Source organism: Chenopodium quinoa, unplaced genomic scaffold, assembly GCF_001683475.1.
Source record: "Chenopodium quinoa cultivar QQ74 unplaced genomic scaffold, ASM168347v1, whole genome shotgun sequence".
Taxonomy (NCBI): domain Eukaryota; kingdom Viridiplantae; phylum Streptophyta; class Magnoliopsida; order Caryophyllales; family Amaranthaceae; genus Chenopodium; species Chenopodium quinoa.
The window spans coordinates 4,026,192-4,042,012 of record NW_018744633.1 but is presented as its reverse complement, the minus strand read 5'-3'; the positions used below and the strand labels follow the sequence as shown (position 1 = coordinate 4,042,012).

At 35.5% G+C, this 15,821-nt stretch overlaps 3 protein-coding genes and 1 pseudogene across 3 annotated transcripts; all 4 read right to left on the bottom strand.

Moving 5' to 3' along the window:
- Positions 1 to 1,397: 1,397 nt before the first annotated feature.
- On the bottom strand, positions 1,398 to 3,148 carry LOC110701115 (annotated as a pseudogene).
- Positions 3,149 to 3,571: 423 nt separating this feature from the next.
- Positions 3,572 to 7,632, bottom strand: LOC110701107 (wall-associated receptor kinase-like 8). The gene is made up of 3 exons (XM_021878701.1): positions 5,818 to 7,632; positions 5,590 to 5,709; positions 3,572 to 5,110 (listed from the first exon to the last, which is right to left on the bottom strand). Exons 1-3 carry the CDS (start codon positions 6,743 to 6,745, stop codon positions 3,903 to 3,905), a joined length of 2,256 nt encoding a protein of 751 aa, XP_021734393.1. The 5' UTR covers positions 6,746 to 7,632; the 3' UTR covers positions 3,572 to 3,902.
- LOC110701117 (wall-associated receptor kinase-like 8) lies at positions 6,458 to 11,193 on the bottom strand. Its single transcript, XM_021878710.1, has 2 exons — positions 8,387 to 11,193; positions 6,458 to 6,545 (listed from the first exon to the last, which is right to left on the bottom strand). Exon 1 carries the CDS (start codon positions 10,481 to 10,483, stop codon positions 9,518 to 9,520), a length of 966 nt encoding a protein of 321 aa, XP_021734402.1. The 5' UTR covers positions 10,484 to 11,193; the 3' UTR covers positions 6,458 to 6,545; positions 8,387 to 9,517.
- A 617-nt stretch (positions 11,194 to 11,810) lies between these two features.
- LOC110701427 (wall-associated receptor kinase 2-like) lies at positions 11,811 to 14,536 on the bottom strand. Its single transcript, XM_021879084.1, has 2 exons — positions 13,618 to 14,536; positions 11,811 to 13,478 (listed from the first exon to the last, which is right to left on the bottom strand). The coding sequence occupies exons 1-2, from the start codon at positions 14,534 to 14,536 to the stop codon at positions 13,255 to 13,257; spliced, it is 1,143 nt and encodes a 380-aa protein (XP_021734776.1). The 3' UTR covers positions 11,811 to 13,254.
- Positions 14,537 to 15,821: the final 1,285 nt, after the last annotated feature.

The window sequence follows — 15,821 nt, the reverse complement described above, 5'->3', positions numbered from 1 at the left end:
GCTTATTTTTCACAGAAGAAAGATGATCAAGAATCTGCTGTATTTGTGCCGGTGTCACCCCCGAAAGAGCAGCCCCATCAGAAGTTGTGCTCCTGCTGTTTGGGGTGGTCTGTGACCCACTTTGACCCCCTGTCTTGTGTGCTCGGACCTGAGCAGCAGGCACTGCCACGCCCGCCTCGGCCCCCGCCTTTGCTGCCTCCAAAATCACCACGGCCCCGTCCTCTACCTCCACGACCACGGTCACCCCACCATGAAGGATAACCGTTCAATTGAAAACAGTCAGACTCCTCATGTCCTACTCTGTTGCAATGGTTGCAAAATAGCTTCGAAGTATCACTCGAACGCGGTGGCTTTGTAGAGGAATCATGCTGAACTTTAAACGCCATAGCACTATCACGAGCCGCAGTAGTAGACACGGCTGATTCACTCCCCTTCAAGCGTTCTGCTTGAATAATTTGCTGATATGCTTTATCCACAGTAGGTAAAGGATCTTGTGCTAGAAGCTGACCCTTAATCGAGCTATATGTGTCGTCTAGCCCAATTAGAAAATGGTGCACAAAATCCTCCTGGCGCAATTTCTCAACTTGTGCTACAATATTGCAAGTGCAAGCACCACACTTACAAATAGGTACAGCAAAGTAGGTGTGCAATTCATCAAAATTTTTTGATATTCTTCCAAAATAAGCAGCAACCGACTCAGAAGCAGCCTGCTTACATTCACTCAAAGCCGACTTCAATTGACAAATTCGGGTTCCACTCACAACACAAAACCTATTTTTGAGATTAGTCCACAACAATTGAGCATCATCATACTCACCAATGGTAGCCCTCACTGATGAGTCCAAGGTATTAGTAATCCAAGCAACCAACATCGCATGAATAGCCACCCAATCGTCCAATTTATCACTATCAGTTGGTTTTGCGATTGAACCATCAATAAAGCCGTATTTCCGCTTTGCTTTCAACGAAGTCCTAATTGCCCTCGCCCACTCATCATAATTCTCACCTCGAAGTTGAATCGGAGTAATAATATTTCCCGGACCATCACTCGACCCTAAGTGATAAGTCATGTCAACCTTAACTTTCCCTCCATCGCCACCACCACCGGACCCTGAAGCACCGCCAGTCATAAAAAATTTAGGTACTTAAAAGATGGTTTATAATACTATAGAACATTATGACAGTGGAACTCGTGGAAGCTTTTACATATTACTAGCATGTGCAAGCCTACATGAAATCAGTTGACTTGGTACATATAGGAGTATAGGACTAACGGACTATAGATATAGTGTCGTGGTGGATATGACCAGCTCAAATTTCATCGAGAGTTTGAGTGATTGACAAAAATTAGGCCCTTCAAAAGAAACAGGGGATTAAAAAAAATAAAGGAAATAGGCTTATACATGATAATGTTCTTCAATTATACATAATACGGATTACAAGATTGAAGATATATGCATCATCTAGGATTGAATAAAAGAGAAGCCTCAACAGAATTTACAGACTTGCTTAACAAATAAAATGTGGTAGAGCTGGAAGCACAATCACTGAATGAACCTTGGATTGCTCCGTTAACAAATACTTTATCAGGTTTTGGTGTTTTGGGTTCATTCATTTGTGGCAAATGAAGTGACAAAACTGCCTCTATCTCAAATAGCACTTCTTTCATGGAAGGTCTTCTCTTTCCATCCAAGTTTAGACATCGCTTTGCCAAAGTAGCAATCCTGTGTAACTCTTCCTTACAATCTTCTTGTAGGACGTACTTGAAAATCTATAATATCAAGCAGACGGGAGTTTTCCATATGTGAAAGGAACCATGATGTTAAACTTCTATCTTGCTCTGATATAGCACGTACTGCCTTTTGTCCTGTTAAAAGCTCAACGAGGACAACACCAAAACTGTAAACATCACTCTTTTCGGTAAATTGGTTAGATTGAAAGTACTCTGGATCCAAATAACCGAATGTGCCCATAACACGAGTAGTGACATGAGTTTGATTAGTAGCCACAAGTCTTGAAGTTCCAAAATCTGATAACTTTCCCCTATACTTTTCATCTAAAAGTATGTTTGAAGATTTTATGTCCCTGTGGAAGATAGGGATTGAAGATGAATAATGCAAATAGGCAAGTGCTCCAGCCGAGTCAGAAGCAATTTGCAAACGCATCTTCCAGGTGATTGGAAACTCTTCACTTGGATAATGAATATGATGAAAAAGGGTTCCGTTAGGAATAAACTCAAATACTAGTAATGGAACTTCCGTCTCCAAACAACATCCTAACAACTTCACTATATTCTTGTGATTAATCTGTGATAAGATGGCTACTTCATTGATGAATTCCCTCATTTCGCTTTCCTCTAATTTCTTTGACTTCTTCACGGCGACAATCTTCCTTTCCCCCAACATTCCCTTATAGACAGTCCCATGGCCTCCTTGTCCAAGGATTCTATCCTCACTAAATTGATCGGTGGCTTTTTGTAGCTCAGCAATAGTGAAGATTTTTGTTCTTTCTACAACTCCTTCACCCAAAGACATTTGTTGTTGCTGCAACAACAAACCGCCATTTTTCTCAAAATATAAAGCTCTTTGCTTGATAGCTTGTCTTCTTTTGACCAGTTTATATAACCAGCATCCCACGAGAAACAAAAGTATTGATCCTAAGGTTACACTTAGTCCTGCAATTCACAGATTAAGTACACAATAAATAGAATCAATCAATTTTATACGAAGTATTTAATTGAGAAAGAGAGAGAGAGTTTAAAAGAACTAGTAACACGTTAACACCAAGCCTCTAAGTTGATCTTCAAAACCTTTTATATCTTTATTTCACGACTATATATATGTTAAAACATGTGAGAGTTATTGCTCCATCCCTTAATTGTTGTATGATTAAGGCATATACAATTAATTTTTTCCTTTACAAGTTTCGGTGATTGAAGAAATGAGAAAGAAAATTGGTGGGACTGAAAAATTGATTTTGTGAGAGTAAAATAGTGGTTTCAAATTTGAATAGCCATTTATAAAACGGATTAATGGAATGATGCAAATTTAAAGAGACAATCCTAAAAGGATGGATAGTGGAGCAAACTATTGGGTACGAGGGACTATTTTGTAACCTTTTGATATCTAACAAGTTCTATCGAAAATAGTAAAAATATAATTTTATTGCTTAGCTTGTTCTTGTATATAGTAGTGTGGAGTGGACAAGTATGCATTGCCTTAAATTGTACTTCGGTGCAAAACTAGTCCAAAATGACCGCGTCAAAGTCTTCTCGTCAATCTCTTACAATTATGTACATATTGTACCATTAGTTTATGTGGTTATAAAACGAACATGTCATATGATTCTATCTAGATAATTATTAATTTCCTCATTCATGTTATCAAGTGAAGACATGGAGTAAATGAGTACTAACTTTCTCCTCTTAGCTTAGTTTTCTTACTTATCTACCGGGCTAGGGCTAGGGCTAGGGCTAGCTAGATAGTGACCAGACTACACTACTCTCAAATAATTGTTGCATACATAGTTTTACTTTTCTAAATGCATAAATGCAACAATTACTGTCTTTAATTCCCGGTAAGTAAAAGTTACAAAATCGATAATATCAACACAAGTTTGATAAGATTTCACGTGACTCGTGAAAGTTTTTACATATTACTAGTTAGCATGTGCAAGCCTACATGAGATCAGTTGACATAGTTGACTTGGTACGTATAGGACTCTAAATGTAGTGTCGTGGTGGATACGACCAGCTCCGATTTAGTAAAGAGTTTGTATGATTAACAAAAATTAGGCCCTTCAAAGAAAAACAGGAAAACAAAACGGAAAGGGAATAGGCTTATACACGATAATATTATTCAATTTTATCATAATACAACGACCCTAGATTGAAAATCTCTGCATCATCTAGGATTGAATAAAAGAGAAGCCTCAGCAGAACTTAAAGACTTGCCTGGCAAATAAAATGTGCTAGAACTTGAAGCACAATTGATGAATGAACCATTGGTTGCTCCATGGACAAACACTTGATCAGGTTTTGGTGTCTTTGATTCATTCATTTGTGGTAAATAAAGTGACAAAAATGCCTCTATCTCCAGTAGCACTTCTTTCATGGAGGGTCTTCTCTTTCTATCTAAGTTTAAACATCGCGTTGCCAAGTTAGCAATTATGTGAAACTCTTCCTTACTATCTTCTTGCAGGACTTGAGAATCTATGATATCAAGTAGATGAGAGTTTTCCATATGTGAGAGGAACCATGATGTTAAACTTCTATCTTGTTCTGATATAGCACGTATTGCCTTTTGTCCTGTTAAAAGCTCAACGAGGACAACACCAAAACTATAAACATCACTTTTTTCGGTAAATTGGTTGGTTTGAAAGTACTCCGGATCCAAATAACCAAATGTGCCCATAACACGAGTAGTTACATGAGTTTGATCAGCATCAACAAGTCTTGAAGTTCCAAAATCTGATAACTTTCCCCTGTACTTTTCATCTAAAAGTATGTTTGAAGATTTGATGTCCCTATGAAAGATAGGGATTGAAGATGAATAATGCAAATAGGCAAGTGCTCCGGCCAAATCAGAAGCAATTTGCAAACGCATTTTCCAAGTGATCGGAAACTCTTCACTTGGATAATGAATATGATGAAAAAGGGTCCCATTAGGAATAAACTCGAAAACTAGTAACGGAACTTCCGTCTCCAAACAACATCCTAACAACTTCACAATATTCTTGTGATTAATTTGTGATAGGATAGCCACTTCATTGATGAATTCCCTCATTTCACTTTCCTCTAATCTCTTCGACTTCTTCACGGCGACAATCTTTCCTTCGCCCAACATTCCCTTATAGACCATCCCATGGCCTCCTTGTCCAAGGATTCTATCCTCACTAAAGTGATCAGTGGCTTTCTGTAGCTCAGCAACAGTGAAGATTTGTGTTCTTTCAACAACTCCTTCACCCAAAGACATTTGTTGTTGCAACAACAATCCACCATTTTTCTTGAAATATATAGCTCTTTGCTTGATAGCTTGTCTTCTTTTTATCAGTTTATATAACCACCAACCAACGAGAAACAAAAGTATTGATCCTAAGGTAAGACTCAGTCCTACAGTTAAAATAAAGCACACGACAATTATTACCAATTATTTAAACCAGTCTATTTAAAGCACACGACATCAGAAATGGATAAGTAGTAACACACTTATTAACAGCACACCCAAGAATCCAAGGTGAACTTCAATAGCAAATTTAAATTGTCATCAATCATAATAAAATTATGGTATAAAATGTACTAATTTAGCATGAGATGTCACATAAAGTCATAAGGTTAGACGACTAATATATATACTATCTCTGTTTCTTATTATTTGCAACAAAGTAATATTTTATGTCTCACAAATAATACCCCTTTGTTGCAGATAATAAGAAACGGAGGTAGCATATATATTTTTACAGGTAGTTGGTAGCTTTTTTATATACAACAAGTTCCCCCTAAAATTGGAAAAGACGCCCCTAATATATATCCTTGATAATAACAAATCCTAAATATGAACAAGAATAATAGTTAGGCAAACGTACACATACCTACTAACAGTTTGTATCGGTCGCTTAGATCACTAGAGATACAATGATAACTTCCAAGTGTGTTGACACAATATGCTGGGAATTTACACACATTTCTGTCGAGCGCACATTCATCAATATCTAAAAAAATGTACACATCCAACATATATGAGTCTCTTAATTAATTTTCAAAATCATATTAATAACAAACATAACCTTAAGGTAGAATTTGCAAAATGCTTTACATACCTTTGCAATCATGAAGGTAGGGATTACCCTCGAATCCAGGCTTGCATTGGCAGCGATATCCCTTCTTAAAGTCAAGGCACACGCTATTTCCCTTGCAAATGTAATTCTGACCTGCTTGTGCAGTTTTACAATCTTCCGTTCCAATAATTGACCAATCGTAAACAACAGGAAGCCGCAACTTCTGGAAGAAAGAAACGTCTTTGGACAGAAAGTGCGCAACATTAGAGGGTATAGCTTCATTTGCGACCACAAATGCAACACTACACGGGTTGAAATCCACCACTCTCTTATGATCATTGAAACTGCGAGCCGTTATGCTGACTAAGGTTACTCCATCAGGAATCAAGGCCTTGCAACAGCCAAACCCAGAGCATACATTATTTTTACTAGCACTGAAAATCTTTGCTTGTTTTTTGTCACACAGAGTCATACACCCTGAACGAATCTTTGTTGTTTCATTTGTTCGCCAATCAGCACCAACAAACCATACGTATGTATCACACCCCAACGCGACAAGAGAATTTTGGGTCAATGAAAATGTGAACCCATTATTATATAAACTGCTGTTAGTTGCGTTATATATAGTATGATCCATGATCTGCCCATTTGTACTATGATAGGCATAGCAATCATATGCTACGGGGTGACGTACCCAAATTTCACCATCTAAAGTTATCTTGTCTACCTCTGCATCACCTAAATATGTTGTAGGAGGATCTGTACTGTCGCTGCAATGGAGACTATAGATATTAGTGTCAAAACCATTAGTTGCAGTTATACTATCATAAAAACATCCATCTTTTATGCCAAATGGGTAAGGAATGGATAGGTTTCCACACTTTTCGGGGCAATTCGGAAGGGTTGTTTGTGAGTGAGCACCAGATGCAGCTATAGCTGCCCACAATACAGCAAAAATATGTAAAAACATTCTTATACCTTTGCTGTGCTTGTTTTCTGTGCGAATGAAAGATGTATGCTGTTTTTTTTATTTATTTATTCTAGGTGCAAGTGTGCAACAGGCCAACAGTAGTCCAAATAGACTGCGTCAAAGTCTTCTCGTTAATCTCTTACAACTTTCTAAGTACCAATGCACCGTTTGTTTTTGTGGTTAACAAACGTACATATGATTCAAGTATCTAGATAACTATTGCCTTATGTTACGGAGTAATAACATTCTCCTTTTGATAGTACATGTCTTAATAGTGACAAAACTTTCTCTCAAATAGTTGTTGCAGACTTGCAGATATGGTTTTATGTTTCTAAATGCATGACAAATCTATCTCCAATTCTCGGTAGGTAATAAAAACTACCTCCGATTTGTATTACATGCAACTTTGGTATTTTTTATATCTTACAAATAATACACCAAAGTTACATATAATAAGACTTAGATGTAAAAAAATTGATGTCTTAATTTTTAATTTTTTTTTTATTATTATTATTGTTTTCTTATTTATTTATTATTTTTTGATAGGTTACATTTTTCAACATACAACTTCAATCCATTCTCAAAATCTTTGATTTTCTATCAACAAAAACTATTAAAATTGGTACAAAGCATTATAAAAGATTGTGATTGTTCCAACAATATACTTAGCTTGTATATGTTAAATACTGTAATATATACGAAGTATATATATATTAGCTAATACTGCAAAAAATTAAACCAAAAGTCAAATTATCTAAATGACCCTAGTTTAGATTTTTGCAATAGTTTATAAACCAAAAGTCAAAATAGTTTGTTTTTTGCAAATAATTACTTGTGCATACTATGTGAATATTTGATTCAATACTTTGATTTTGGCAATAGTTTGATTTTGGCAATAGTGTGATTTTTTATAAAAGTCAATAGTTTGAATTTTTATAAAATCAAACCAAAAGTCAAGTAAGTATTGCAAAAATCTAACTTTTATAAAATCAAACCAAAAATCCAGTAACTATTATAAAATCAAACTAGTGGAAGACCCTATTTTAGACTTTTATAAAATAGTTACTCCTGCGAAAACAAAGATTTAGTCCAAAAAAAGCTCTAAAATAGCTAATAAAGAAATATGAAAGCATGAGGATCTAGGTCTGATACTGAGTTCATATTAATCAACATAACTCAAATTGTAGATTGCATATGAACGAATGTAATGCATACAGAAGGGAAACATAACAGGGTTTAAGACATATCAGTTGGGTATATCTCTTGATATAGCTTTTACGCTACTAACCAGTAACCAAGAGATGAAGAGAAATTATATAATAGATTTGCGGAAACAAAAAATCTGAAAAAACTCATAACAGAGCACTTCAAAATAGACAGCATGAAGGAAAAATAAAATTTACATGAAACAAAATAGAGGGGTTTATTTTCTAAACAGACAGGCCAGGCCTCGCCCTGGGTGATCCTTCATGTATTTTTAGCAGGCAGGGTGAGCCCTTAGTAAGTCAGCTCTTTACAGGTTTCAAGTGAGGCCGAGCCTTTATATGTTTGTTTGCAAGGGAGAACCAGAAAGTACTCCGTATAATGTAAGAAAAAGAACTCGAGAAGAAGAAACATCACGAGAAGAGGAGTGAAAAGTACCTTGGCAGTCATGAAGGTAAGGGTCTCCCTGAAACCCTGGGTTGCATTGCAGCGGTATCCATCCTGGTATTGCTTCCCATAATTATTGCCATTTCCCCAGCACATGTACATTCCAGCAGTGATAGGTATCATCTTGGCTAAAGACTAAGAACCTAACCAAGTGACCAATCTTGGTTAAAATTAAAGTTCTGGTAATAGGGATCACTATCATCTTTGGTTAAGATCTGTCTGATAGAATACGGTGGTGCATTACCTGCAGCATGATCCTTAGCCAACACAAAGGCGACACTGCACGGGTTGAAGTCTTGCACCAACCGACCTACTGGTCACTCGGACAACTAAATGTTAAATCGGTATTGTTTACTCCATTTGGATGGAAACCAGGCAGGCAGGCAACAGCCAATGCCAGAGCATGATCTAGTAAAAACATCTTCAGGTGCAGCACACAGTCATGCACCCAGAACGGAACACTCTCTTGTTTACTGTGCCATTCAGCACCACTCAGAGAATTTTATCTCATTCTTATGGTGCTGCAACTTCAGCAAAAAAAAAAAAAAAAAAAAAAAAAAAAAAAAAAAAAAAAAAAAAAAAAGGTTTTTTTCCCACTTCAAAAATCTCCACCCTTCCCATAGTGGAACTATTAGGTCCTCTTTCTTCACGTCATACCACACAATGACCACATAATTTTCCTTACAATCACACCATCACTATTTTCTCCGTCCCTATATTCACTTTCATTTTGCTGGGTTTGACTTTTATTAACCAAGTAATACATTTTCCTCAATCCAAGCATACCATTAGTGGAGATTTTTTTTTTTTTTTTTTCTCGGAAGAAAACCCCGAATTTTCTCGGAAGAAAACACTAATCTACAAAACTGTGTTGAATTATTGTATGATATAACTAGGACACAAGTTGGGGTAGGCTAAGGAGACCTTGATATAATTGACTAGGTATAGGACTATACATAGTGCCATAGTAGGCAGGGCCAACTCGAATTTCATCAGGGATTAATGTGATTGACAAAAGAATTAGGCCCTCTGGGAAGGGGAAAAGAAAGGCAAGCAAATAAATTTAAGATCAGCTCAATCTATACACGCTATGAATGGAGTACAAAATTGAAGATATCTGCATCATCTAGTATTAAATAGTAGAGACTCTTCAGCAGAATTTAGAGACATACTTTCCAAAGAAAATGTGCAAGAACCCGAAACATAATCGTAGCGTGAACTTTTCATTGCTCCAGCAAACACTCGTTCAGATTGTTGTCTATTTGGTTCATTCATTTGTGGTAAATGAAGTGATAAGACTGATTCTATTTCTAGTAGTACTTCTTTCATCGCAGGTCTTCTCTTTCCATCCAAATCTAAACAACGCATTGCAAGATTAGCAACTTTGAGAAACTCTTCCTTCAAAGCGTCTTGCAGGACTTGAACATCAATTATATCAAGCAGAGTAGAGTTTTCCATATGAGAAAGGAACCATGATGTCAAACTTCTATCCTGCTCCAAGTCTTCCAGCGTAGCACGTACTGCCTTTTGTCCCGTTAATAGCTCAACTAAGACCACACCAAAACTATAAACGTCACTCTTTTCAGTAAAATGACTGGATCGAAAGTACTCGGGATCCAAATAACCAAAAGTTCCCATAACACGTGTAGTTATATGAGTTCTATTAGTAGCCACAAATCTTGAAGTCCCAAAATCTGACAACTTTGCTCTGTACTTTTCATCAAGAAGTATGTTGGAAGGTTTGATGTCCCTATGAAAAATGGGAATAGAAGACGAAGAGTGTAGATAAGCGAGAGCTCCAGCTGAATCAGAAGCAATTTGTAATCGCATTTTCCAAGTGATTGGAAACTCTTCACATGGATTATGAATATGATGGAAAAGTGTTCCATTGGGGATAAACTCATAAACTAGTAATGGGACTTCTGTCTCCAAACAACATCCCAACAACTTCACTATATTCCTATGGTTAATTCGTGATAAAATTACCATTTCATTGATGAATTCCCCCACTTGGTTTTCTTCCTCCACTATATTAGACTTCTTGATGGCAACAATACTTAGAAATAGATGATTCTTGCACTTGCACATTTCAGAAACAGTGTAAAAGGTCCTAATATGAAGTCATATATGCAAGCTGACATTAGCAAGAAGTTCAGAAGCAATTCGTGTAATAACTAGAATTATTCATTTTGCCAAGTCAGGTAGTTTGTTAGCTTAGCTTGTACTAATTGTTCCAAGTATCTTCTTCTATACTCTACTCCTCTGTAATAAGATTAACTAGCTGTAGATCTTTCTCTTGTCTTTTTTTTTTTTCAATTTGACAAATACTTGTAAAAAAACAAAAAAACACTCTGAATCATAATAGGGAAACTGAGCTGCAAGTGATGGCAATGGAAGATTTAAGATTGAATCAACCATATCAGCGTTCCCAAGGAGATCAGTTAAACTTCACACACTTAAATCTTTTCAGGCTTAATTACCTGCAGAGGTTATTTTGTTTTCTCGTTAATTTGCATTCTAAGCAACTTCCTATGCAACTAAACCAAAATCTGTTCTTGATTAAAATTGTAACATCAATGAGAGACTACTGTGGAATTAACTGTATGTTAATTGACTTTCCACCAATTTGTTCTTGGTTGTTCTTGTAACATCACTGAAAACTCAGCAACAATTATAAAGCAGTATGAAAGAGGCAATATCCTGATGACTTCCTATACCTATTATCATCTTGTTATTCATTAACAGAGACATAGTGAGTCAGCAGCAACAGCTACTTTTCAAGGCAAGGGATAAACAATCCTGGGTATTCTAGCAAGAGTTCTATGAACTTCAGGGTAGCAAGGTCATACACTCATACCATACCAGCGGACAAAGATTCAACATTGGCAGTAGACAGACAATTGCAAATATTTCTGTAATTATTGTAATATTCCAACACAGAACATTGACCGGGGTTAGAAAGTCTATGAATATCCAAACAGGTTTGACAAGACCAAAAAATTGGCTACATAAGCTTAGGGCATAAATCCTGGAAATGTAACTTCAACCAACACAGCTCTTATAACAACCCATTACCATCAGGGATCAGCTTATGCAGTTGCTAAATAAACAAAGTAATGGCTCAGACAACATGGATAATGCAAGCTGAATACAAATCTATTGCAGCAACAGCTTCTTGATTACTTGGGTGGTCCGAGTACTGGAGGAACTTTGTGTGACTAATCTCAGGCTCAAAAACTTCAGATTGTAACAGTCAGTTAACATTATATATAGCCAAGAATCTACGACAGGATAATGCACATTGAGCTTAATTGCCAGTATACCAGAAAAAAAAGAGCTACTTTTTTTTTTTTTTTTTTTGTTATTCTGTGAATGGAGCAGAGCTGCAAGAGGCTGCAATCAAGGATCTATTTTCTTTTTTTTTTTTTTGCATTCTTTTAGCTAAAGATTTTAACACAGAATCCAAGGTTATCGTTTATAGAATAACCCCTTGTGTGCAATTGAAATACTCCTACAAATGTAATCATAAGTATATAATCCATATTTCAAATTTAAATCTGACAAATGACAATAGAACCAGAGGAACATATAATTCTAGCAAGGAAATTCATTCACTAGTTCAAACATTTTTGTCATGTCATAACAATATCCCACATTTTGAAATATAGAAGAATAATCTAGTCTCCAACTATTTCAAGATATAGTGCTCCCAAGCTCTCTAATGGTAATTTGTGGTTGGTGCACCCAAAAGAACGTTTAGTATATTTAAAAGAACATGGGTAAAAAAATGAACATGTTTTTATTTTCTTGCAACTGCAAATCCATCACTCTCTTCTCCTGCAATTTCTCACTCCTCTTTCCCTTCCTATCACTCTCTTTTTTGCTGCCTATTTTTACTCTCCTTTACACCATCGTTTTCATTTAAGAATTTCAATGAATTTGGGTAAAAATCATTTCCAAAGTACTCATTTTCTCTCTCCATAACTTTTCTCTCTATCTTTTTCTATTTTTCAAAAAAAATTCAAAATAGCAAAATTGTTCATCTTCAAAGTGAAACCCAAGAAAAAAATTGAACTTATTTCAACAATTCAACCTTCAAACTTAAACAAATGGTGGATTCAAGTAAAATGTAAGTATAAATTTTGTACATGCAAATTGTTTTTCGTCAATAATTTTAAAGTTAAAGTGTTTAATTTTGTGAATTTGGGGTATTTTTTAAAAAAAAATAATAAAAAAATAAAGCTATAAAGTACAAGTTGTTCAAAAAAGAACAATTAGAGGAGAAAGAAGAATAGTAATGAATTGAAGCCAACCGGAAGATAACCAAGCAAGGTTAATTTTTCAAACCCTAGCTTGTTCTTTTTCAAACACTAACATGTTTTTTTTATTCCATGTTCTTTAAAATATGCCTAATGTTCTTTTCGGAGGTCATGTTCTTTGTCAAACACAAACATGTTCTTTTGTTGAACACTATTATGCATGTTCTTTTACAAATACTAGCATGTTCTTTTTAAAACACTGGCTTGTTCTTTTTCAAACACTAACATGTTCTTTTTATTCCATGTTCTTTGTCAAACACAAACATGTTCTTGTGTTTAACACTATTATGCATGTTCTTTTTCAAATACTAGCATGTTCTTTTTCAAACACTCGTATGTTCTTTTTTTTTCTCATGTTCTTTAAAATAAGCCTAATGTTCTTTAGGGGTGCACCATGCGGGTGCACCATGCTATTTTCACTCTAATGGGGGAATGACATGCATTATTATTTTTCTCATTAACAAATAATCAGAAACTATGTCAACAATTTAATTATTTATTTATTTTATTTTATATTGGGAGGGAGTTCAAGAAATGAGACTAAAGCAAAAAAAATAAATTAAATAAATAAATATAGGTCCACATACCTACTAACAAATTGTATTGGCTACGACGCGCACTGTTGGGATCGAGAATACACAGATTATTTTTTGTGCCTTTCCCGGTGTAGCCTGCCGGGCATAAACATTTATAGGTTCCAACAGTGTTGACACAATATGCTGGCTCTTTACACAAATGACTTCCTTGGGTACATTCATCAATATCTAATATGAGCACATGAAAATCAATATTACTATAAAATCATTCTACTATTTTTCAAAATCAATAATGAACAGAACTTTCAGTGAAGTCGTGTGTGCAATTACTAAATATATCCAGTGCCGTAAGAAGAAAATAAATTACCCTGGCAATCATGAAGATAAGGATTACCCTGGAACCCAGGGTTGCATTGGCAGTGGTATCCCCTCTGGTATGGCAGGTTAAGGCACACACTATTTCTCTTGCATATGTACTCCCCTGATGATTTGGCAGTTTCACAATCTTCTGTTCCAATTGACCAATGATGGACCACAGGAAGTCGCAGATTTTTGAAATGTGTGGCATTTTGAATTAGAAAATCCCCTAAAGAAGAGGGCATTGCATCATTTGCAACCAAAAATGCAACGCTGCATGGATTAAAATCCAACACATTCTGGTGATTATTGTAACTCTTAGCCTCAATGCTAATATTGTTAACACTGTCAGGAATGAAGCCCAGACAACAGCCGATACCTGAGCACTTATCCCTCAAAAGATCTTTTTGTGCTTTATTACATAAAGTCATGCACCCAGAATTGAATAGAGTTGCATTAGTGATCCCTGTACCACCAAACCAAGCATAGGTGTCACAACCAATGGCAACAAGAGAGTTTTGGGTGGGCGATATAGTAAATCTTCTTAACAAATCAATCTTAGATACAAAATGAACTTCACCATCTTTATCAAAACAACTAAATGAAACAAAGTGAAGTACCCTGAATTCACCATCCAAAGTGATACTTACTACCTCCAAATCGGCATCATTCATTAAAGTTGGGGGATCTGTACTATTGTCACAAGTGAGATTGAAGAAAGGACCATCTATTGGGTTATCATAATGACATTCATCCCCTACGCCGAATGGATAAGGGATAGTAATGTTGCCACACCTTTTGAGGCAATTTGGAAGGGCTTTCTCTATATGCGAAGCATCAGAGGCTGCTGATGATCCCACAAAAAATTGGATACCCAATAAAGCTAGTATTGCCCACATTACAATAACAACAATATTTCCCCCTTCCATAACTGTCAAGTTTTTTTTTTTTCAATGGATGTATTTTGAGCTTGAGTTAAAGTCTTCACATCACTTAGAATGTTAGACTGCTACAAGAGTCAAAATTAGTTGTTCCAAAATCTTCAATATTTTTATTGTATGATTAAGAATACATGGCTTTGGTAGACTAAAAAAGATCTTGACGTTGGAGTTGGTGCATTCTTGGTTTGTTTGACATCTAGAAAACGACGAATACTCGCCAGCAAAGAAAACACTAACCTACAAATTTCTATGCCAATTGCCATTATTCTATACAACTAGGCTTTGAAAACACTTTCCAACTTAAAAATGAGAGTACCATTTTCCTACCTAAACACTTTTTTTTTTTTTTTTTGACAGTCATGAAAGCTAGGCAGTGATGTAACTAGATTCGATTTGAGTACCACCTAAGTCTTTAACCAACTAGGCTACTCTTTCTAGGTTTTTTTAAGTGTAACACTTACCAAATACGGTCGTTTATTTTTTTAAGTATTACATTTTTTTTATTTATTTCTTGGCAAAACTACATTTTAATACTATGAATTATCTATGTCTTCTCACTTGCTCTTCACCCAAACCCACTACTACTTTTTTTCATTACTTCGTATTTTTTTTCCTCTTACATTCATTCCGTTTCAATAAACAATATTGATCAAAGTGTAAATTTTAAAAAAACAAAGAGGGAGTAGTTGATAACTTCTTTGAATATGTTTTCTCTTGAGTGTATAAAGATTATGAAGTTATGAACTATGGAACTAAAGAGATTAATGTTAATAATTGTAATGTAGACAGATTCGAACACACCTCCGAAGACTTTAACCAAAAAAAGCTAATCATATTAATACACATCTATAATTTTATAAGTAGAGCGTCTAAAATAGTTATAATTTAAAATTAGGTATGGAATAAAAATTAATTACTGTAAAATATTGAATGAAATTGAAAGTAGTCGTTCCAAAATATCTAATCAAATGCAGGTATATGCATTACCAAATTAGTAGCAATCAATATTGAATAAATTACAAAATTAAAAATTGAAGCTTGCCAACAAAAAAAAGTTGAAGAAAAAATTAAGCTTACCCACAGCATTTTGGACGGAGAACAAATTCAATCGCCGGGAAATTCAGAGTGTCGGAGGAGGGGTCGCCGGAGGTGATAACCCCAGCTGTCGCTGGCCGGAACATTTTATACTGCATCTCTCTTTTTTTTTTTTTTTTTTTTCTTTTGTTTTTTTGGGGTGAAGAAGAGGGGCAAAGCCCTTTTATAGTTTATACCG